Below are 24,717 nucleotides of genomic sequence, written 5' to 3' on the forward strand. Positions count from 1 at the left end.
GTGCCTGCCTGTGAGTGTCAGGCTTGCAGCTGCCAGTGGTTGTCTGTCAGTCTGCCTTTGGCAAGTTTCAGAAACCATTGATTTTTGACAGTATTTGTGTTTTGTTTTCCTCCCTTTATAGCTCATTTATTATGTATCTGTTGAAATTATTGTTATTAGTAGTAGGATCGCAATTTAATAGTCAAATGGCCGTGATCCGACTGGCAGTACACGACACGGCATCAGTGGCAGCTCCTGCCAGCCAGTTGAAGATTGAACCCCTACTGCTGGCAGCTGCCAGTGGCAGGTCACGTGACCTGTCGGTGGCTGACTGGCAGCTGTCACTGGCAGCTGCCAGTGGCAGGTCACGTGACCCGTCAGTGGCTGACTGGCAGCTGTCACTGGCAACTGCCAGTCAGCCACTGGCAGGTCACAGGAGCTGGCACTGGCAGGTCCCCAGTCGCTGCCAGTGGCAGGTCCACTGGCAGGTCACCAGTCGCTGCCAGTGGCAGGTCACGTGACCCGTCAGTGGCTGACTGGCAGCTGTCACTGGCAGCTGCCAGTCAGCCACTGGCAGGTCACAGGAGCTGCCACTGGCAGGTCACAGGAGCTGCCACTGGCAGGTCACCAGTCGCTGCCAGTGGCTGACTGGCGGCTGCCAGTGGCAGCTCCTGCCAGCCAGTTGAAGATTGAACCCCTACTGCTGGCAGCTGCCAGTGGCAGGTCACGTGACCTTTATAGCTCATATGTATCTGTTGAAATTATTGTTATTAGTAGTAGGATCGCAATTTAATAGTCAAATGGCCGTGATCCGACTGGCAGTACAGACGCTCAGCCGCGGGTGATCAGCGAATATAAAGCGTTGCCTGACACTCTCGCTAAAAGGAAATAAATTGTTTTCTTATTATGAATATAATGTCATGCCTTTATTCTTGTGTATGATTGGTGTTTTGGGTACTGTTGTCCCGATTAAACCAGTCAAATGGCCGTGATCCGACTGGCAGCTTGCAGACGCTTGCTGGACGCTCATCCAGCCAGCCGCGGGTGATCAGCGAATACAACGCGTTGCCTGACACTCTCGCTGAAAGGAAATAAAAAATTTCTTATTATGAATATAATGTCATGCCTTTATTCTTGTGTATGATTGGTATTTTTGGGGCCGTTTATCCCGATTAAACCAGTCAAATGTGCCTGCCTGTGAGTGTCAGACTTGCAGCTGCCAGTGGTTGTCTGTCAGTCTGCCTTTGGCAAGTTTCAGAAACCATTGATTTTTGACAGTATTTGTGTTTTGTTTTCCTCCCTTTATAGCTCATTTATTATGTATCTGTTGAAATTATTGTTATTAGTAGTAGGATCGCAATTTAATAGTCAAATGGCCGTGATCCGACTGGCAGTACAGACGCTCAGCCGCGGGTGATCAGTAGGGATGCACCGATACCACTTTTTTGGAAAACGAGTACGAGTACGAGTACTTGCATTTCAGTACTCGCCGATACCGATACCGAGTACTTAATAAAAAAAATTAAAAAAAACATGATTTAAATATTTTTATATACGGGTTTTTAGGTCCTTGATTAAATTACTTGGGTAACACTTTATTTCGATAGTCCACTTTACTAACTATAAGTAACTTTTCAATTACATGTCAACTAACTGTCATTAGAGTATTAGTAGACTAGAGTATTAGTACGATCAGCTTAATATCTGATAACACTTTATTTATTTGGTCCCCCAACAGACATTCAACTGACTATAAGTAACTTGGCGACTACAAGTAAACTTATTCTCCTAATCCAAAGCCATTCACTTTGAAATTGTTCCACACCAGTGATGCACGGGTTGATCCAAAATGAGCGGGTGCTTGCGCCGCGGTCACCCGCGGTTACCCGCAGTTACGGGTCATCCAAAATTATTTTTAATGATATTCGGGTCGCGGTCGGTCTGGTCGTTTGGAAAAAGATGCCAATTAAACCTTTGTATATAGTACTAGATACAATTTTCTATGAAATATATAGGCCGAATTTATTTATTGGCTGAATAACTGGCACGAAGATGACACACAAGCTCAGTCTAAACAGTTCTCAGTTCTGTACTGGTGTGATCCGAGAACCGCTGTACCTCTGCGTTCGTTACTACGCGAATGCGCAGTATCAGCAGTATTAACAACATGTCTCAGTTCAGTGAACTGTTAGAGTTACTGGAGTAAAATATAATTCGGGATATTGGTTTATTACAACTCGGAGGGACTGTCAGGCATGTCTGAAAGTGAGTAACTGTAGTAACTTGTGGATCAGCGCTGACGCAAGACGTGAACTGATGCGAATGATTCAGTTCGATTTAGCGTACTGGTTCGACCGGTTCATTAAAAAGAACCGATTCGTTCACGAACCGGCCATGTCTATGATCACTAGTCTGCAGAGAGATGGAGGCGGCAAGAGAAAAGGTGAAGACTGGGGAGTGGAAGCTCCGCAAATACACAAATAGAAAGAGTAAGTGTGGGAGACATTTACCGAAATAATGAAAGATGATGACCAAAGTGCTGCCTTTGTTATATGTAGGCTACGTCTTCTTGCGATGCTGTGTTGTTACACGTTTATGGCCCAATGACGCTACAATGAGCATGTACTACTTTTAAAAAATACGGTCAGGAAGAGGGTCGGGTACAATATTTTCTTACTTTTTTTGCGGTTCGAGTACGTTGGTAGTGTGCGGGTTGTTTATACATTGACCCGCGCATCACTGTTCCACACGGCTGACATGTCTCCCCATCTCCCCGCTCTGAGCTGCAGCCGGAGCCTGGGGGTGGGCACTCGGCGCCTGTGATTAACCCATTTCTCATAACATGGTATCGGTCCCCGGTATCGGGGGACTTTTAACGAGTACGAGTACTTTAGAAAATGTGGTAACGAGGCCGATACCAGATACCGGTATCGGTATCGGTGCATCCCTAGTGATCAGCGAATATAAAGCGTTGCCTGACACTCTCGCTAAAAGGAAATAAATTGTTTTCTTATTATGAATATAATGTCATGCCTTTATTCTTGTGTATGATTGGTGTTTTGGGTACTGTTGTCCCGATTAAACCAGTCAAATGGCCGTGATCCGACTGGCAGCTTGCAGACGCTTGCTGGACGCTCATCCAGCCAGCCGCGGGTGATCAGCGAATACAACGCGTTGCCTGACACTCTCGCTGAAAGGAAATAAAAAATTTCTTATTATGAATATAATGTCATGCCTTTATTCTTGTGTATGATTGGTATTTTTGGGGCCGTTTATCCCGATTAAACCAGTCAAATGTGCCTGCCTGTGAGTGTCAGACTTGCAGCTGCCAGTGGTTGTCTGTCAGTCTGCCTTTGGCAAGTTTCAGAAACCATTGGTTTTTGACAGTATTTGTGTTTTGTTTTCCTCCCTTTATAGCTCATTTATTATGTATCTGTTGAAATTATTGTTATTAGTAGTAGGATCGCAATTTAATAGTCAAATGGCCGTGATCCGACTGGCAGTACACGACACGGCATCAGTGGCAGCTCCTGCCAGCCAGTTGAAGATTGAACCCCTACTGCTGGCAGCTGCCAGTGGCAGGTCACGTGACCCGTCAGTGGCTGACTGGCAGCTGTCACTGGCAGCTGCCAGTCAGCCACTGGCAGGTCACAGGAGCTGCCACTGGCAGGTCCACTGGCAGGTCACCAGTCGCTGGCAGTGGCAGGTCACGTGACCCGTCAGTGGCTGACTGGCAGGTCACAGGAGCTGCCACTGGCAGGTCCCCAGTCGCTGCCAGTGGCAGGTCCACTGGCAGGTCACGTGACCCGTCAGTGGCTGACTGGCAGCTGTCACTGGCAGCTGCCAGTCAGCCACTGGCAGGTCACAGGAGCTTCCACTGGCAGGTCACAGGAGCTGCCACTGGCAGGTCACCAGTCGCTGCCAGTGGCTCACTGGCGGCTGCCAGTGGCAGCTCCTGCCAGCCAGTTGAAGATTGAACCCCTACTGCTGGCAGCTGCCAGTGGCAGGTCACGTGACCTGTCAGTGGCTGACTGGCAGCTGCCAGTGGCAGGTCACAGGAGCTGCCACTGGCAGGTCACCAGTCGCTGCCAGTGGTTGTCTGTCAGTCTGCCTTTGGCAAGTTTCAGAAACCATTGATTTTTGACAGTTTTGTGTTTTGTGTTCCTCCCTTTATAGCTCATTTATTATGTATCTGTTGAAATTATTGTTATTAGTAGTAGGATACCAATGGCGGCTACCAGTGGCAGCTCCTGCCAGCCAGTTGAAGATTGAACCCCTACTGCTGGCAGCTGCCAGTGGCAGGTCACGTGACAGGTCACCAGTCGCTGCCAGTGGCAGGTCACGTGACCCGTCAGTGGCTGACTGGCAGCTGTCACTGGCAGCTGCCAGTCAGCCACTGGCAGGTCACAGGAGCTGCCACTGGCAGGTCACCAGTCGCTGCCAGTGGCAGGTCCACTGGCAGGTCACGTGACCCGTCAGTGGCTGACTGGCAGCTGTCACTGGCAGCTGCCAGTCAGCCACTGGCAGGTCACAGGAGCTGCCACTGGCAGGTCACAGGAGCTGCCACTGGCAGGTCACCAGTCGCTGCCAGTGGCTCACTGGCGGCTGCCAGTGGCAGCTCCTGCCAGCCAGTTGAAGATTGAACCCCTACTGCTGGCAGCTGCCAGTGGCAGGTCACGTGACCTTTATAGCTCATTTATTATGTATCTGTTGAAATTATTGTTATTAGTAGTAGGATCGCAATTTAATAGTCAAATGGCCGTGATCCGACTGGCAGTACAGACGCTCAGCCGCGGGTGATCAGCGAATATACAGCGTTGCCTGACACTCTCGCTAAAAGGAAAAAAATTGTTTTCTTATTATGAATATAATGTCATGCCTTTATTCTTGTGTATGATTGGTGTTTTGGGTACTGTTGTCCCGATTAAACCAGTCAAATGGCCGTGATCCGACTGGCAGCTTGCAGACGCTTGCTGGACGCTCATCCAGCCAGCCGCGGGTGATCAGCGAATATAACGCGTTGCCTGACACTCTCGCTGAAGAAATAAAAAATTTCTTATTATGAATATAATGTCATGCCTTTATTCTTGTGTATGATTGGTATTTTTGGGGCCCTTTATCCCGATAAAACCAGTCAAATGTGCCTGCCTGTGAGTGTCAGACTTGCAGCTGCCAGTGGTTGTCTGTCAGTCTGCCTTTGGCAAGTTTCAGAAACCATTGATTTTTGACAGTATTTGTGTTTTGTTTTCCTCCCTTTATAGCTCATTTATTATGTATCTGTTGAAATTATTGTTATTAGTAGTAGGATCGCAATTTAATAGTCAAATGGCCGTGATCCGACTGGCAGTACAGACGCTCAGCCGCGGGTGATCAGCGAATATAAAGCGTTGCCTGACACTCTCGCTAAAAGGAAATAAATTGTTTTCTTATTATGAATATAATGTCATGCCTTTATTCTTGTGTATGATTGGTGTTTTGGGTACTGTTGTCCCGATTAAACCAGTCAAATGGCCGTGATCCGACTGGCAGCTTGCAGACGCTTGCTGGACGCTCATCCAGCCAGCTGCAGGTGATCAGCGAATACAACGCGTTGCCTGACACTCTCGCTGAAAGGAAATAAAAAATTTCTTATTATGAATATAATGTCATGCCTTTATTCTTGTGTATGATTGGTATTTTTGGGGCCGTTTATCCCGATTAAACCAGTCAAATGTGCCTGCCTGTGAGTGTCAGGCTTGCAGCTGCCAGTGGTTGTCTGTCAGTCTGCCTTTGGCAAGTTTCAGAAACCATTGATTTTTGACAGTATTTGTGTTTTGTTTTCCTCCCTTTATAGCTCATTTATTATGTATCTGTTGAAATTATTGTTATTAGTAGTAGGATCGCAATTTAATAGTCAAATGGCTGTGATCCGACTGGCAGTACAGACGCTCAGCCGCGGGTGATCAGCGAATATAAAGCGTTGCCTGACACTCTCGCTAAAAGGAAATAAATTGTTTTCTTATTATGAATATAATGTCATGCCTTTATTCTTGTGTATGATTGGTGTTTTGGGTACTGTTGTCCCGATTAAACCAGTCAAATGGCCGTGATCCGACTGGCAGCTTGCAGACGCTTGCTGGACGCTCATCCAGCCAGCCGCGGTTGATCAGCGAATACAACGCGTTGCCTGACACTCTCGCTGAAAGGAAATAAAAAATTTCTTATTATGAATATAATGTCATGCCTTTATTCTTGTGTATGATTGGTATTTTTGGGGCCGTTTATCCCGATTAAACCAGTCAAATGTGCCTGCCTGTGAGTGTCAGACTTGCAGCTGCCAGTGGTTGTCTGTCAGTCTGCCTTTGGCAAGTTTCAGAAACCATTGATTTTTGACAGTATTTGTGTTTTGTTTTCCTCCCTTTATAGCTCATTTATTATGTATCTGTTGAAATTATTGTTATTAGTAGTAGGATCGCAATTTAATAGTCAAATGGCCGTGATCCGACTGGCAGTACACGACACGGCATCAGTGGCAGCTCCTGCCAGCCAGTTGAAGATTGAACCCCTACTGCTGGCAGCTGCCAGTGGCAGGTCACGTGACCCGTCAGTGGCTGACTGGCAGCTGTCACTGGCAGCTGCCAGTCAGCCACTGGCAGGTCACAGGAGCTGCCACTGGCAGGTCCACTGGCAGGTCACCAGTCGCTGGCACTGGCAGGTCACGTGACCCGTCAGTGGCTGACTGGCAGGTCACAGGAGCTGCCACTGGCAGGTCCCCAGTCGCTGCCAGTGGCAGGTCCACTGGCAGGTCACGTGACCCGTCAGTGGCTGACTGGCAGCTGTCACTGGCAGCTGCCAGTCAGCCACTGGCAGGTCACAGGAGCTGCCACTGGCAGGTCACAGGAGCTGCCACTGGCAGGTCACCAGTCGCTGCCAGTGGCTCACTGGCGGCTGCCAGTGGCAGCTCCTGCCAGCCAGTTGAAGATTGAACCCCTACTGCTGGCAGCTGCCAGTGGCAGGTCACGTGACCTGTCAGTGGCTGACTGGCAGCTGCCAGTGGCAGGTCACAGGAGCTGCCACTGGCAGGTCACCAGTCGCTGCCAGTGGTTTTCTGTCAGTCTGCCTTTGGCAAGTTTCAGAAACCATTGATTTTTGACAGTTTTGTGTTTTGTGTTCCTCCCTTTATAGCTCATTTATTATGTATCTGTTGAAATTATTGTTATTAGTAGTAGGATACCAATGGCGGCTACCAGTGGCAGCTCCTGCCAGCCAGTTGAAGATTGAACCCCTACTGCTGGCAGCTGCCAGTGGCAGGTCACGTGACCTTTATAGCTCATTTATTATGTATCTGTTGAAATTATTGTTATTATTTTTTTATTTTATTTAGTTAGTTATTTGACAGGGACAATGTACATTAATTGACATTACTGTAAATGCACCAGAATTAGCCAAAAGGCTATTTTTCATCTGTTGTCCCTGGACAGATCTTAAAATTGTCTACCTAAAATGAACAACAATAAAAGATTACAATGAACAATACAAATATAAAAAAAAACGTAAAACAGATATAGTTCTTCAGTCCTAATAAATACAGTGTACACACTTGCTATAATAGACATTGTTAAAATTGATACCAATTTATAAAATTTATACTACACACTGACCCAGCATAGACACAGGTCGCAGTACCGTTGGATTAAGTGACGATACCTAGTCTTATTAATGCTCACATGTCTGATGTGTTATGAACCATTTTTTCAGATGTTTTTTGAATAGAGAGTATGTGGTGAGTTCTCTGATGCTCTGAGGGACAGAGTTCCACTCCTGCGCTGCTGTGACTGAAAAAGCACTCTGACTAAATGCACTTTTTCGCAGAGGAACAACACAGTCTCCTCGGGCCGACCCTCGTGTTACTCTCTGTGTGGTGTTTCTAATGTTTACAAACTGACTGAGTGGAGGGGATGACAGACCATGGATGATTTTGTATAACAGACAAAGATTTGAATACTTGATGACATTTTCCCAACCTAAAAGCTTATGCTTCTGTAAAATGGCACAATGGTGATAACTTGAGGGCTTTTTATCCAGAATTTTAATTGTCTGTTTGTAAAGTGACTCTAAAGATTTTAATGTTGTTTTATTTGCCTGTGACCAGGTTGTAAAACAGTAAGTAATGTGAGACAGAACCATACTGTACATGAACATTTTGGCTGCCTGAAGTGACAATTGTGGTCTTATGAACCGGAAATTAGCAATATTAAATTTGACTCGATTGCAGACCTGTTTTATCTGTGATTTAAAAGTTAATTTAGAGTCTATTAAAATGCCTAGATATTTGAATTCTGACACAACTTTTATTTTTTCCCCCATCACAAAAATATCTGCTTGATTATTTGCAATGTTTGACTTTGAAAAGTACATTGATACTGTTTTATTTACATTAAGTTTTAAGCAGGATTGATTTAACCATTCAGCAACATGGGCCATAGACTGTGTAAGTTTTTCCGAAACTTGTTTTATGTTTTTGCCATGAGTATAAATGACTGTATCGTCTGCGTACATCTGAATGTAGTCATCTGGACAAACTGAGGGGAGATCGTTTATATATAGTGAAAATAACAGAGGCCCCAAGATAGAACCTTGAGGTACCCCTGTAGACATGGTAAGGGGCGGTGAGTGGTAATCTCTGATCCGAACTGACTGTGAGCGATTCGATAGATATGATTCTATCCATTTTATTGCATCTGAGGAAAAATTAAATTTGCTTAGTTTAGTTAATAAAATTTTATGGTTTACAGTGTCAAAGGCTCTTTTTAGATCGAGAAAAACAGCTCCAACCACGCCACCTTTATCCAGTAAATGTTTGATATTCTCTATGAAAAAACAATTAGCAGTTTCCGTAGAATGTTGAGTTCTGAAACCAAATTGCATTGAATGAAGGGAAAATGAAGTGGTATTCAAATGTGTTAATATTTGTTTGGAAATTAATTTCTCTGCAACTTTTGACACTGTGGGTGTGATGCTAATTGGTCTATAATTGTCCACTGATAATAGATCTCCATTTTTGAAAATTGGAACGACAGCAGCTAACTTCCACACATTTGGAAATACTGCCTCAGTAATGGAGAGATTGACCATTTTGGTGACTGGTGTTAATAATGTGGAACTGAGTTCTTTCAGCATGCACATATCTATGCCAAATATATCTCTAGTTCTGGAAGCTTTTAGTGTTCTTATTGTCTGTAAGACTTCAGATTCTGTAACGATCCCTAAATTGAAAATTGGCTGTGAATTATTTATCAGACAAGTATTTAGATTGTTAGGTGGGAAGCTTTGGGCAATAGTGGATACAGATTCACAAAAATAATTATTGAAGGCATCTGCAACTTCCTCTATATTATTTGTAATGTGTCCATTTATCTTAATTTCTGAAAGTTGTTTCCTTTTTGGGTCCAGTCCTACAAGTTTTTTAAGTTGGTTCCAAATTGTTTTAGAGTTCCCTTTTGCATTTTCTATTATAGTCAAGAAAAAATTAGCTTTAGCCTTGCGTATAGCTTTAATAGTTTTATTCCTCAATGTTGTAAACAGCTTTTTAGCACTAACTGACTTAGTTTTAATTGCATATTTTAACGCCTGATCCCTCTCTTTCATTAATTTGACTATGTCAGCGTTCATCCAGGGAAGTATGTTTTTATTGTGTTTATGTTTAACCTTACAGCTAAAATCTTTAATTGTTCTCTTAATTGTCGCTACAAAAGATTCACAATCCATTTCACAATTTGCTCCCAACAATATTTGATCCCAGTCAATCTGCTGGACAGCTCTATTAAATCCTTCCTGGTGATTTTTTGGAATTCCAACAAACTCACGCTCTCTGACAGAATAATCAAATCTCTTTTTTGACAGCTTCCTTACCACAAGTATCAAATTGTGATCAGAAAGACCAGCTAACATATTGTATGTTTTAAATATTCTCTCAGGTCGGTTGGTAAATGCTAAATCAATCTGGGTGCTGCTTGATGAGGTAATTCTAGTGGGTCCTTTGATCAATTGAACTAGATCAAATTTGTCAGTTATTTTTTTTAGTTTTTTTCTACATGATTTGTCCTCCCAGTTTATGTTGATATCCCCCAAAATAATGGTCTCTTTGTTTAAGTTTGATTCTTTCAGTAATTTTTCAAATTTTTCGTAAAAAGTGACATCTGAAGAGGGGGGGCGATATACCACAATGATTGTAAAAGACATTTGTGGCGATAGTATGATATTTAAGCCCAAGCATTCCAGTTCATTATCATTCAGCCATTGAATTTCCTGACACTGAAAGTTGCTTTTTATGTATATCATAACACCACCACCCTTTGCTCCTTCTCTGTCTCTCCTGAACATATTATAGCCAGGGATTTTAAGTGCTGCAGAGGGGGCATTATTATAGAGCCAGGTCTCAGATAGACAGAGATAATCCAGATTTGATGCAAGTAACAGGTGATTAACTTGTTCTGTTTTTGACATGATGCTTCTTATATTTAAATGCCCACCCAGCAGACCTTTAGGTTTTGCCTTAGGGTCCCAAACTATTCTCGAGTGATTGACAGTTTGAAAGAACGCCCATTTCCGGTGTTTGGCTACCCCTGGATTGAGCCGCTTCCTGTTTACGGTCGGTACCATGGTGACGGAGCGGCCATTCGGAAAAGTTTGTTGTTGTATGTCAGGATCATGCCTCCCGCTCCCATGCGAGACAAAGGCTGTACCATACTGTTGACCCACGGACTCACGACAAAAGCCTCCGCCCGACGCATCGACACACACCCTCGGACCGGGAGTTACCCCGTGCAGCGCCCCGACAGACCGCCCCGGCATCACGCCATCCACACCTCCGCCATCGCTTCCCCGGACAGACAGCCCAGCCACAGTTGACAACGGGTGCAGAGAAAGCAGAGGATCAGGATGTTGTGCAGAGGAAAACGGAGACGTAACTGAACATACCTGTAAGGTATGAATGACGCGTTTGTCCTCTGTGCGTGGGTTAGCCTCTCTTGCCGTCTCGAAGTGGTGCGGGCCCGGGCACGGGTGGATATCTCCGGATAACATCAAACATATTGCAATAATAAGTCCAGTTGTGAGAGATGATTGAGTCGATGTTGTTGTTTTAATCTTGGTAATCTTATTATAAAGTGATGGGTAGACCAAAGTCACAGCCAGTGTATAAGTTCCATAACTAATGCTTGCCTTTGCCAGATCATTGTTTGTTTGTTTGTATCCCAGGTCTTCAAATTTTGACGGGTAATTATTTAAATTAAGCGGTGGAGCGACATTACCAACCATCCGCGCTGGATCAACATGAATAGGCTTTAAAATCTTAGTGAGTAAACAAAAGATTAGGAGCACTGTAACAGCCCCTCTCCCACCGGCACCTGCAGCCATTCTCTCAGATGGGACCTGTGTCCACACAGTCATTCAATCATTAGTAGTAGGATCGCAATTTAATAGTCAAATGGCCGTGATCCGACTGGCAGTACAGACGCTCAGCCGCGGGTGATCAGCGAATATAAAGCGTTGCCTGACACTCTCGCTAAAAGGAAAAAAATTGTTTTCTTATTATGAATATAATGTCATGCCTTTATTCTTGTGTATGATTGGTGTTTTGGGTACTGTTGTCCCGATTAAACCAGTCAAATGGCCGTGATCCGACTGGCAGCTTGCAGACGCTTGCTGGACGCTCATCCAGCCAGCCGCGGGTGATCAGCGAATATAACGCGTTGCCTGACACTCTCGCTGAAGAAATAAAAAATTTCTTATTATGAATATAATGTCATGCCTTTATTCTTGTGTATGATTGGTATTTTTGGGGCCGTTTATCCCGATTAAACCAGTCAAATGTGCCTGCCCGTGAGTATCAGGCTTGCAGCTGCCAGTGGTTGTCTGTCAGTCTGCCTTTGGCAAGTTTCAGAAACCATTGATTTTTGACAGTATTTGTGTTTTGTTTTCCTCCCTTTATAGCTCATTTATTATGTATCTGTTGAAATTATTGTTATTAGTAGTAGGATCGCAATTTAATAGTCAAATGGGCGTGATCCGACTGGCAGTACAGACGCTCAGCCGCGGGTGATCAGCGAATATAAAGCGTTGCCTGACACTCTCGCTAAAAGGAAATAAATTGTTTTCTTATTATGAATATAATGTCATGCCTTTATTCTTGTGTATGATTGGTGTTTTGGGTACTGTTGTCCCGATTAAACCAGTCAAATGGCCGTGATCCGACTGGCAGCTTGCAGACGCTTGCTGGACGCTCATCCAGCCAGCCGCGGGTGATCAGCGAATACAACGCGTTGCCTGACACTCTCGCTGAAAGGAAATAAAAAATTTCTTATTATGAATATAATGTCATGCCTTTATTCTTGTGTATGATTGGTATTTTTGGGGCCGTTTATCCCGATTAAACCAGTCAAATGTGCCTGCCTGTGAGTGTCAGACTTGCAGCTGCCAGTGGTTGTCTGTCAGTCTGCCTTTGGCAAGTTTCAGAAACCATTGATTTTTGACAGTATTTGTGTTTTGTTTTCCTCCCTTTATAGCTCATTTATTATGTATCTGTTGAAATTATTGTTATTAGTAGTAGGATCGCAATTTAATAATCAAATGGCCGTGATCCGACTGGCAGTACACGACACGGCATCAGTGGCAGCTCCTGCCAGCCAGTTGAAGATTGAACCCCTACTGCTGACAGCTGCCAGTGGCAGGTCACGTGACCTGTCGGTGGCTGACTGGCAGCTGTCACTGGCAGCTGCCAGTGGCAGGTCACGTGACCCGTCAGTGGCTGACTGGCAGCTGTCACCGGCAGCTGCCAGTCAGCCACTGGCAGGTCACAGGAGCTGCCAGTGGCAGGTCCACTGGCAGGTCACAAGTCGCTGGCAGTGGCAGGTCACGTGACCCGTCAGTGGCTGACTGGCAGGTCACAGGAGCTGCCACTGGCAGGTCCCCAGTCGCTGCCAGTGGCAGGTCCACAGCAGGCTTGCAGCTGCCAGTGGTTGTCTGTCAGTCTGCCTTTGGCAAGTTTCAGAAACCATTGATTTTTTACTTTTGAGTTATGCGGGGCCTACGACAATCCCCCTCGGGAAGGTTCTGTTCTACAGACGATTGGCACTCCTGCCCTCAGCTGTGGAACCTTCGTGTGTGTCTGCTCTGCTGCTGAGTCCAATAGTTGAGCAAGACACTTCACACTAACTAGTGCTCAGACGAAGCTCTCCCTGAGATGGCCTCACCACCGGCTCTCGCCCAGCGAGCACTTGGAGTCCTACGCTCATTCTAGTGACTGATGTCGCATCGTCTTGGACCTGGTGACTGCAGCGTCACTCTCCGTTCGATATCTAGCTACGTTCCGAAGTTGCTTACACCGTTCAGAGCACAGGTGGATCTCTGCCTGCATTATCAGCTGAGCTGTTAGCCTCGCATATGCCGATGCTCAGAGTGATGTTGGCCCTGTAGAGATTTGTGATCTGTAGGGCAGCAGGCTGACAAACCGCTGTTTGTGTGCTTGGTGGATGGTTCTAGGGACGTGCTTTTTTATACAGAGACTCTTCTCTGATTTCAACGCTTTGTTTGCTTAATACCTACGGGATTAGGTTGCTGGCTGTCTTCTCAGAACTCGTTCAGGGTTCAAGTTTGTTGATCCGCCTATAGCGTTGTGGGTTCAGTGAGTTATTTTGAACTATGGAACTGTTACCATCTACTGTGCAGTAGTCTTTTTGCAGGGTTACCTTTGCTGCTAACTCTGTGTGTGGCTACTTGGTTATGCCGCTATGCTGTTGTCACTGTATTAACTCTTTGCTTTAGTGCTTATGGTGCTGTGCTGCCCTGTCCAGTGCAGCCTTCGCTGCAACAACTAATCGATAAAATCGATTATAATCGATTATGAAAATCGTTGTCAACGAATGTCATTATCGATTAGTTGGTCTGATTACGTCACGGGGATTGTTTACATGCTACATGTGCTTCTTACATGCGCTTCTTACGTGCGCTTCATGAGGCACACACGCAGTCTCTCTCCCTCGCCGGTCTGTGCGCAACACGGACGGTTTGGAGCACATTATCTTCTGTCTCGCATGCGCACTCTTGATTCCGTGAGTTTGAACTAATTTGCGGGCATCAGGAAACCGCTATCAATATGCAGCATACACGAAAATCATTCACCTTTGGGCAAATTCGCCGTTTTGAAACCAAAATAGGTGACCTGCGTTAATCGTGTATACTTTATGAAGCCATACTGTAGTATAATGTGAGATAGAAATGTATATTTAAGTCATTAAATTCAAGTTAACGTAAGCTTTTCCCTCCACTGCGGCTGTCAGTCATTCTCTATTCGGTGTTCAAACAGCGCGTCGCGTTACAACAGTTAACATGATGAAACTCTTTCCAAGATGATTCAATGTTATTATTATAATTGATCCGTAGATAAAGGTCTATGGTTTCGTAATATAATGACTATCTTGCTAGACTTTTATTGCTGTAACTTAATCACTTTCTACTGAGTGTCTGTTAGATCACAACACTAGAGTAGACTCGGCGCAGTATAATTGTTCTTCACGTGCACAGTAGCCTAAATGAAATTTAAAACTGTTAAAAGAAAAGGCTGAATAAACTATTGCAAAGATACTGTATAATACACAGTCAATATTGCTTCCTCACTAAACAGCTGTGCATCTGATTTTTACGATGTTTTTCATGAACAATACAAAGAGCAATGTGTAACGTTTTACCAGAGATAGTGCTACACTTATTGTCTCTTATTTTTTCCCCACTAAGGAATGTTTTTTTCACTAAATGTTCAGATTTTATAAAATTATTGTGCACTTGTGATTTTTCTAGGCTAAGTTTTTCTGAGTTATCCACTAATCTAGTTTACAATAGCATTTTTGTCATAGGTTATAGTCATATATATTTTTTTTATTTGTTGTTTTTCTATATAATGAAGTTGTCTGTATTAAGAAGATTGTTTAACACACAAAAGAGTGTGGTTTTTAGGGTTTTAGGGTTTTATTTAGTTATAATAAACAAAAAAAATGAAATAAATTTTTTATCCGATTAATCGATTAATCGAAAAAATAATCGTCCGATTAATCGATTATCAAAATAATCGTTAGTTGCAGCCCTACTTCTTTGCATTGGATGTGCAACTTGGTAAAGTAGGAGCAGACGTTGGTCTAGTTCGCCTATCCGTTAAGTGCTCCAAGCGAGTGCTCCAAGCGGCGCTGGGGCCGTTTATCCCGATTAAACCAGTCTAATGTGCCTGATCACGGCCATTTGACTGGTTTAATCGGGATAAACGGCCCCAAAATACCAATCATACACAAGAATAAAGGCATGACATTATATTCATAATAAGAAAACAATTTATTTCCTTTTAGCGAGAGTGTCAGGCAACGCGTTATATTCGCTGATCACCCGCAGCTGAGCGTCTGTACTGCCAGTCGGATCACGGCCATTTGACTATTAAATTGCGATCCTACTACTAATAACAATAATTTCAACAGATACATAATAAATGAGCTATAAAGGGAGGACAACAAAACACAAAAACTGTCAAAAATCAATGGTTTCTGAAACTTGCCAAAGGCAGACTGACAGACAACCACTGGCAGCTGCAAGCCTGACACTCACAGGCAGGCACATTTGACTGGTTTAATCGGGATAAACGGCCCCAAAAATACCAATCATACACAAGAATAAAGGCATGACATTATATTCATAATAAGAAATTTTTTATTTCCTTTCAGCGAGAGTGTCAGGCAACGCGTTATATTCGCTGATCACCCGCGGCTGGCTGGATGAGCGTCCAGCAAGCGTCTGCAAGCTGCCAGTCGGATCACGGCCATTTGACTGGTTTAATCGGGACAACAGTACCCAAAACACCAATCATACACAAGAATAAAGGCATGACATTATATTCATAATAAGAAAACAATTTATTTCCTTTTAGCGAGAGTTTCAGGCAACGCTTTATATTCGCTGATCACCCGCGGCTGAGCGTCTGTACTGCCAGTCGGATCACGGCCATTTGACTATTAAATTGCGATCCTACTACTAATAACAATAATTTCAACAGATAAATAATAAATGAGCTATAAAGGGAGGAACATAAAACACAAAAACTGTCAAAAATCAATGGTTTCTGAAACTTGCCAAAGGCAGATAGACAGACAACCACTGGCAGCTGCCAGCCAGCCACTGGCAGGTCACGTGACCTCCCAGTGGCAGCTCCTGCCAGCCAGTTGAAGATTGAACCCCCACTCCGTTGATGAGCCCACGACATTCAGGTGGCTCAATGATGATACCTGGTGTCCCAGGAACACCTCCAGACTCCATTTGGCCCTGAGGTTGATGTTGATCTTGTGTGATATACTAAGCTTTCCACCTCTTTCCAAGCTGGAGGGGGAATATCCATTTGATATTTTGGAGAATTGATTGGTGGGATGTCTGGTCTGGTGGGACTGAGATTTGTTTGTGCCGTCTTGGGTCAGAGTGTATCGTCTTCAAGTGACCCTCCAGATATTTCTTTGTTACTTTCAGCGTTCCACTTTTCTCCCTTGTGAAGAGATCATTAAAGAACTGTGTTCTTGTTTGTTCTTTGAAATAATGACTGTTTACTCATTCTTAACCGCATCTTTTATTATTTGTATGTTCTCTTTACAGTGACCTAAGCAGTGCTGAGGTTCTCCAGGATCAATACTTGCAGTCTGCATGGAAGACGAACAGCAGTGTACTGGTAAAGTAACCCCAAATTGAAAACCTTATGGCCCTATTTACACCTGGTAGAAGTGTTTTCGTCAATCCGATCACAAGTGGATGACTCTAAATATGGGTGTAAACGGGTCTAAAATGGTTCGAGCTTGTCAGATTCTGACCACTTCCAGAGGTAGTCGAAAACACATTTGACCGCATTGCTGTGGTTTAAGTTCTCATGTGGTCGAATGTGTTGGAACAACCACAAGAGTCCGCCTACCTTGCTTATGAGTAAACGGAGTTATAGGAAGCGCACTAGCCAGATGGGATTTAAACTTTGTCGGCTGAAGACCCAAGTTTGGTTTAAAGATGTAAACGCACTAAGCTCAGTATTCTCTCTCCATTTCAGATTTCTAACACACACTCACAGTGTTCGTTTGGTCGTGCGGCTGTCAGAGCAGAAACTAAAGCTGATGCTCTCTGTATGTTTTTCCGTCGTCTCCGGGCGCATCCATAGTAAATTGCTCAAGGTTGTTTCGTTCATTAGATCGAAAGATCTGAAAAAATCACATACATTTACTGTAGCAAAGTGGACAAAAGAGACGGATTACAACACCAGGTGTAAAAAGGATTGTGTCTCTCATGTCTATTTGTGATCCGATCAATCTTAATACCTGGTGTAAACAGGGCCTATATGAAGGGAATCTGAGAATGGAAATGATGTGTTGTTGTTTTTGTGTGTGTTCAGCCGTGGACGCTGGACAGTTCCATCAGCGATGAGAACAGAGAGGCCATTGAGAGCATGTTGCTGGAGGAACAGTATCCTTCTGAACATCACAACGATTCTTCCTCATTTTCTTCATGTTTGGTTGTCATCATTCATTAAAAGCGTGTGGTTGTTTTCTTAATTAAGAAAGGTATTATTTTGCCAGTAAGAAAGCACCAAAGGTAGCATGGACCAATGAGAAGACCAAAGTCAAAAGGTGAGCTCCCCTCTTTCATGTTTCATGAATATGTAAACACCCACACTACCATTCAAAGGTTTGGGGTCTGAAAGACTTTTATTCATCAAGGATGCATTCAATTTAAAGACATTTAAATTGTTAAAAATATTTCAATTCGAAATAAATGTTGCTCTTTTAAATCTTTTATTCATCAGAGGCTCCATATTAGAGTAATTTCAGTTACAAAATATTTATATTTTAAATAAATGCGTTTTTAAATTTTTTATTTACTTTATATTCAGTGAAAAATCCGTAAAAAGTATCACAGGTTATAGAAAAATATTAAGCAGCACAACTGTCAGCATATTACATTGTTTTCTGAAGGAATCATGTCACACTGAAGACTGGAGTAATGATGCTGAAAATCACAGAAATAAATTATAAATATTTTAAAGTATATTACAATTAATATATTGCGTTGTTACTCACAACGAGAAGCGGAGTCACTTCAGCCGTTACTTATTCACGATACAGCACTTGCCTCGAGTACCTTATTGCTTACATAATATTTTTTCATATTACATAATTTTTGCAGGCTTGATGAGCATTAGGGACTTCATTTAATGTTTTTTGCAAGAAGTCCCTTAAGCTATATATATATTCATTCATTCAGAATGTCTTTGTAGGTCATTGGTGAAAAGTTCTGGAGCACAAACTCGTTGGGCTGAAGAGGAGAAAGATCTCTTTGAGAAAGGACTGGTACGTTTTCTGAACATATATGCTGTAATAATATACAGCATGCTCTCTTATAAAAGGAAATGAATTGTATCGTTTTTTATCGTTTCTAGGCTCAATTTGGCCAGAGATGGACCAAAATCGCCAAACTGATCGGCACTAGAACGGTTCTACAGGTGAAGAGCTATGCTAGACAGTACTTCAAAAATAAGGTATGCTTAATTCCACATTATGACTTTAGCCATATGTCTTTGGTTCAGATGGGTTTAAGGCTAATTGAACGAATTCATGTATATTAATCCTATATATAAAGACAACCAACATGATATTTTTTTTTTGCTTAAAAACATTCATTTCTTAGGGCGTTTTCACACCTGAAAGTTCATGTTTTGATACATTTTATACTTTCAGAAAGTTTTGGTTTGGTTTCACACTGAAATAATGCAAGCGCACTATAAAACTTTACGTGACATACTTGCGTCCTGTCGTCATCATCTATGTGGGCTGCACCTTGACATTGATTGGTTTGTAAATGGACGTGAGTCTGACGTCAGCGTGCTGTCAATTCGGCGGGTAACTTTGACAACGTGAACGAACAGACGCATATCGTTGCAACTATATTGTTATTTTTATGGCACAATTACCTGCAGCACCAACTATACACAAGGCTAGTTCAGATTTGCCAAATGAATGTCCTCGTCATGCGAACATTTTATCGTCGCCGGCAGGAAAGGAGGAGAAGACTCAAGTTGACTTCTTATGTCATCAGACCGTACTTTAATTAAAAACCTTGTCTCCTCATCTCCGCATGTGCAACACAGCTCATTTCTCCTGCCACCTTCTGTTTTTTTTGTTTTTTTTTCGGCTTTTTGGGAAACTTCCTGTAAAAGGTCTGAAATTCCGAACCATACATAAATGCTTTCACACTATAAACGAAACAAAACCTTTTTTCAGTTTGATCCGGACCAAGACTACCTCTTTTCGCCGGACCGTTTGGTCCGGACCGTGGTCCTGGGGAGGTTTCACACCTATAATTTTGATTCGGACCAAACTGAAAAGTCCGAAAGTCCAGACCAAACAGGGTAGGTGTGAAAGGGCCCTTACTGACCAAACATTTGAAGGGTAGCATAGCAAACCATTTCCTGTTTTTCAACAAGCCTTATCAAATGTAAAACATGTTCATACTTCACATTCATTCTTAATGTGTTTTACAATATGATTAAATAAAATGAGGCAAACGATTTTCTTTTTTATCAGTGGTACTAGTAGTGATTTTATGCTTTGTGTTTCACCTCCAGCCTAAAACAGACAAACCTGTCGACGTGCCCTCCTCTAATGTGACTTCAGACACCACGTTGGTCCCCTCGATCCAGCCTCACGTCTCAGCCCTGACCAATGCTGTACGCATCGAGCGACTTTCTGACGATGAGGACGTTGACATCACCGATGACTTCAGTGATGATTGGTTTCAGTCTGAATTGAAGCCAGAGTCCTCAGGCTCCTTAGATTGTGACCACCAAGGAGAACCCAGTCCAATGACACCCCCATCAGACGTACTTTTAAACCCTCTCTCTGAATCAGGATCCAACGCTGCAGAAGGAGACACTGATTCAGATGGAAACGCTAACATCCCTCAAATTGCTATTGATCCAGATCCGGAGGAGGCAAGTGGGGCCTTCATCTCAGGCAAACACAGCCTGTCTGGGGAGGAGAGCACTGAAGGAGCAGGTACTTTGGCATCACTAGCTTTCATTTAATCTCTGTAACCATAGCAATCCATCAGCATTAGCACAATTATGGGGAATGTATTCTTTTACTCCAGATAAGATTGAATCAGGTCCTGAGGAGGAGGTGGAGGAAGACCAGGAGGAGGAGGAAGAGGAGCTGAGAGCTCCTGAACAGGAGGTTATATTGGACTTAAACACAATCACAGAAGAGGAGCGGCAAGCCATCCCAGAATTCTTTGAGGGGCGTCCATCAAAAACACCGGAGAGATATCTAAAAATTCGCAATTTCATCCTGGACCAGTGGTGAGACTTTATTCTGTATGATTCTGAGGAACTTTTTCTTGTGTACATCGTCTGTCCTGACAGAGTTTTTGTAAGACAATGAAACAGTAAAAATGTCACATATTTCAGGGAACCGGTTGTTTTTTTTTATTACAAAAAAAATGGGGTTGGTAAGATTTTTTAAAATGCTTTAAATAAGTCTCTTATGCTTACCAAGGCTGCATTTGTTTGTTTGAAATACTATTACAATTAAAAAAATACAAGTTATTTTAAAGAGGACATTTTAAAATGTTCAACTTTCTTTAGTGTGTAATGTTGCTGCTTGAGCATGAAAAGGTTTGCAAAGTTACAAATCACATAGTCACTCGAAAGGGAGTCGTTCTTGATGTCAGTAAAGGACTTTTTCTGAACTCCCTGAAATGCCTCCATTGTAGTCTTGAGTTTTCTTCTGGAAACAAACAATATTCCTCATTTAAATAATTCCCACATACGCTAAATAAAGGGGTGAGGCTTGGTTGAGTTGAATTATTAGCTCCAGAGCACGTCTACGGAGAGCCTGGCCACTCTCTATTAAGTCCTATTGTACCAAATTTTGGTTGTAGTTCCACCAGAGTTCCACTGGGAGTGGTCGCCCATGAGTGCCAAATGAATGGGAGTCTATGGAGCTAGATGGCTAAATTTGTCTCTTTCACCCGATTGCTGTTGAGAAATCTCAGATGTGGTTGTAGGTTTTGCAAGTTCAACATGGCTTATAGGTCAATAGTTGAAGGAACGAGTACTTATGTCCTTTCGATTTCCTACAGGTTGAGTTGTTGTTGCCCATTACACACTACACTACCATTCTGCTAATGGACGCTGATTGGTCAATGAAGTACTGATTACGACCAGAGATACCGCTTGATGGCATCGTAGCATCCGAAGCGGGACCAGAATGTTAAGAATTTTAGTTTTCCAAAACTCTTCTAGCACGTGTATTTACCTGTCAGTTGTCTCGAGAGAAAATAAAGTGCAGCGCGCAAAAGCACCAATGTGACTTTTTTTTTACTTTTTTAAAGCAAATAAGTGACACTAAAAAATCTAACACCCAAAAATGGGTCATTTCTCTACATCTTGTTTCTAATACAACATTCAAATTACTAGACAAAAAATGATATCCTGAGAAAAGTGGATTTTGAGGGGTTTTGGTTCTCCATAGACCTCCATTCGTTCTGCACTCGTCCTGTGAGCGCCCTCATATGGTTCCAGAGTGGAACTGCAACCAGTTCAGAACCCGAAAGTTTACTGTGAGTGGGAGTTCTCCCCTTATTAGACATTCTCTGGCGTTACTGACAGACTTTGAAGAGAGGTGCTGCAACAATGTCAAATATGTGCAACATAATGTGTTTTTTCAACATTCAAGCATCAAAACTATTCTAGTAGACTCCAAAACAAACTCAAGAAATATGGCATAATAGGTCCTCTCTATAGTATATTTAGTAAATTTCATTATTTCTAAAATGTAGTTTATTCCTGTGATGCAAAGATTAATTTTCAGCATAATTACTCCAGTCTGTAAAATGAACTTCTCTGATGTATGTACAGGGAGAGAAGTAAACCCAAGTACCTGAACAAGACATCAGTGCGTCCAGGCTTGAAGAATTGTGGGGATGTCAACTGCATCGGTCGGATACACACTTATCTGGAGCTCATAGGAGCTATTAACTTCAACTGCGGTAATGCTTATTGCTCAGTCAGTTTGCTCTTTTCTTTTTTCTATGTCCTGCTTTCTTGAGTACATTTTCCCTCCCTAAACTCGTTCTTTCTTCCTCTGTAGATCAGGCTATATATAACCGTCCGCGGCTGGTTGACCGCTCTCGGCTAAAGGAAAGCAAAGACCGTATGGAGGCGTATCATCTTGCCCAGAGACTGCAGTCTATGGTAAGAGCGAGTTACAGATCAGTGTTACTGTTCTCATCATTATCTGTGCATTATCCTTCTAATAAAGGGGTTCTGAACTCTGGCACTCGATCCACTTTACTGCAGAGTTAAGAACCTCTGCTCTAATATATTTTGGTGTGTATATATATATATATATATATATATATATATATATATACATACATTTTTATTTATTTCTTTTTTGCAGCGCACAAGAAAGCGTCGCATTCGGGACGTGTGGGGGAATTGGTGTGATGCTAAAGATCTGGAGGGTCAGACGTATGAGGTAAAAAAATCTAAATCTGCAGTTCGTCTTAGATTTGAAATATACTCAATAGAGAATTGCTCCAAGATTCTGTTTATGGCCTGATATGATCAGGATCTATGTTTAAGATTGACATTGACAAAGGTTATTGTTTTATATGTTGTGTAGCCCTCAATCGGGTCATGGGGTCTATACGACCCCAATCGCCTTTTACTTAATAAAAAAAAAAAGTTCCTTTCATCTCAGTGGTATAAGATTTTATGATTTTTCACACATTATCTATCTATACACACACACAAAAAAACTGGGTTTGATTCGGTTGTTCTGAAGGTATGTAAAAAAAGTTTACACTTCTGGTTTTCGGGGTCAATATTGACCCCACATTGAAATGAATGGGAAATGTGGAAAAAAAAAACTAAATATATTTTCTTCGTGTGTAAAAAAAAATCCGATAAATCTGAAAATTTTTACACAGAAATGAAGCCATAAATGCAATGTATCATAAAAAAAAAAAATATTTCATATGCAAGTTAATGGTGTAGTTGAGGAATTGTATGGTATATGGATACAAAAGTTCTTTATATCTCCAAAAACATAATATTAATGAATAGATGAGAAGTAAACCAAAAAAATGATATTATTTGTATTATTAAAAATGTATATTTTTTGTACACTTACTCAATCAATTGTTGGGGTCGTATAAACCCCGAAGCCCAGAAGTGTAAACAGGAAACGAAGACCATTTGAAGGTTAAAGTGGCTTATAAAACATTGTTTAAAAAAAAAAAAAATTTTTGGTAATTATTTATTTATTTACTTATTTTTATGATATTTTTTTAAAAGAAATAATTTTATATTTGCCCATCCTCATTATTGCACCCTGATTATGTATTTTTTATTTTTTTTTGTCATCCAGCATCTGAGCGCAGAGGAGCTGGCCATCAGAAGAGAGGAGATGAAGAAGAAAGGACCAAAACCATCTAAACTACCCAAACAAAGAGGGTAAAAACACGCTCCCTTACAAAACTGAATAGCTAATAGTTTGTATAGTGATTTTGTTCATGTGGTTTTGTTATCAACTCCGTGAATAGTCAGATAAAGAGTGAACATCACATCTGGATTTATTCCTTGTCTTTGTCCTCTACAGCTCTTTTGATCCATTCCAGCTCATTCCCTGCAAAGCTTTTGGAGAGGAAAAACAGGTAATATTTACATTTCATCATATCTCTGTTCTGTCTTTTCATGCATAAAAACCAGGGTTATTACTGTAAACTTAAACTCATAAAAAAGGAAATTAATGTTAACTGAAATAAGACACAACATTATTTTTTTTAACTTATTTTATTTCTTTTATTTGCCAAGGAAACTTAAATTTTCTTTTAGTTTAACCTGATATACTAAAATAACTCAAATTAAAGCTGAAATAAAAGAACATTTATTATTAAAATTTAATTTAAATTTAAAATGAAAACGAAAACTCATTTAAAATATTAATTAAAAAACTATGATTGGACCTCAGTGATGGTCAATTAAGACTGTAGTTCCTTTTGTTGTATAGAAATGAAGGAACATATTTTGTCTGTTGTGTCTTCCTGACTCAGGAACCATTCAGAGTGATCGTTTGTGCCGAGGCTCTTGTTGTCATGGACATAGTAAGTTGGTTTCTATCTCAGCCTTTTTTCTTTTTTGCTCTCTTATTCATTCCTCAGTGTTGTATTATGTGGCACTAATAATCAAATCCTTACCCAGCATGCTCATGTGTCAATGGGAGAGGTTATTGGCCTTCTAGGAGGAACATATGAAGAGGAAGAGAAGGTGTTAAAGGTCAGTGAATTCATGGACTCATAATCAACTGTTTTTCAATAAGTTACATTTATTCATTTAGCAGATTCTTTTATCCAGAGCGGCTCATCGTTATTCATGTTAAGTTTAAGTACGCTGCAATAAATCCATGATCTTGGTGTAGATCTGTGCAGCTGAACCATGTAACAGCCTGAGCACAGGTCTGCAGTGTGAGATGGACCCCGTCTCTCAGACTCAGGCCTCTGAGCTGCTCGGGGTCAAAGGTCACAGTGTGGTTGGTTGGTACCACTCTCATCCAGCCTTCGACCCCAACCCCTCCCTCAGAGACATTGACACTCAGGCTAAATACCAGGTAACAGATCTATATATTGCATTGT

At 42.1% G+C, this 24,717-nt stretch overlaps 1 protein-coding gene across 1 annotated transcript in view; it reads left to right on the forward strand.

Annotated features, from left to right (window-relative positions):
• Positions 1–24,717, forward strand: part of mysm1 (Myb-like, SWIRM and MPN domains 1) — a 64,643-nt gene that overhangs the window by 37,783 nt on the left and 2,143 nt on the right. Inside the window, exons 2-16 of the mRNA XM_039692952.2 lie at positions 16,639–16,711; positions 17,417–17,487; positions 17,586–17,651; positions 18,299–18,371; positions 18,461–18,559; positions 19,646–20,075; positions 20,170–20,377; positions 21,938–22,068; positions 22,170–22,273; positions 22,482–22,559; positions 23,454–23,539; positions 23,685–23,739; positions 24,139–24,189; positions 24,287–24,361; positions 24,504–24,692. Coding sequence (XP_039548886.2) covers positions 16,639–16,711; positions 17,417–17,487; positions 17,586–17,651; positions 18,299–18,371; positions 18,461–18,559; positions 19,646–20,075; positions 20,170–20,377; positions 21,938–22,068; positions 22,170–22,273; positions 22,482–22,559; positions 23,454–23,539; positions 23,685–23,739; positions 24,139–24,189; positions 24,287–24,361; positions 24,504–24,692 — 1,789 coding nt within the window. The remainder of the gene's footprint in view (positions 1–16,638; positions 16,712–17,416; positions 17,488–17,585; positions 17,652–18,298; positions 18,372–18,460; positions 18,560–19,645; positions 20,076–20,169; positions 20,378–21,937; positions 22,069–22,169; positions 22,274–22,481; positions 22,560–23,453; positions 23,540–23,684; positions 23,740–24,138; positions 24,190–24,286; positions 24,362–24,503; positions 24,693–24,717) is intronic.

Source organism: Pimephales promelas, chromosome 13 (assembly GCF_988280905.1).
Source record: "Pimephales promelas chromosome 13, fPimPro1.hap1.1, whole genome shotgun sequence".
NCBI classification, from domain to species: domain Eukaryota; kingdom Metazoa; phylum Chordata; class Actinopteri; order Cypriniformes; family Leuciscidae; genus Pimephales; species Pimephales promelas.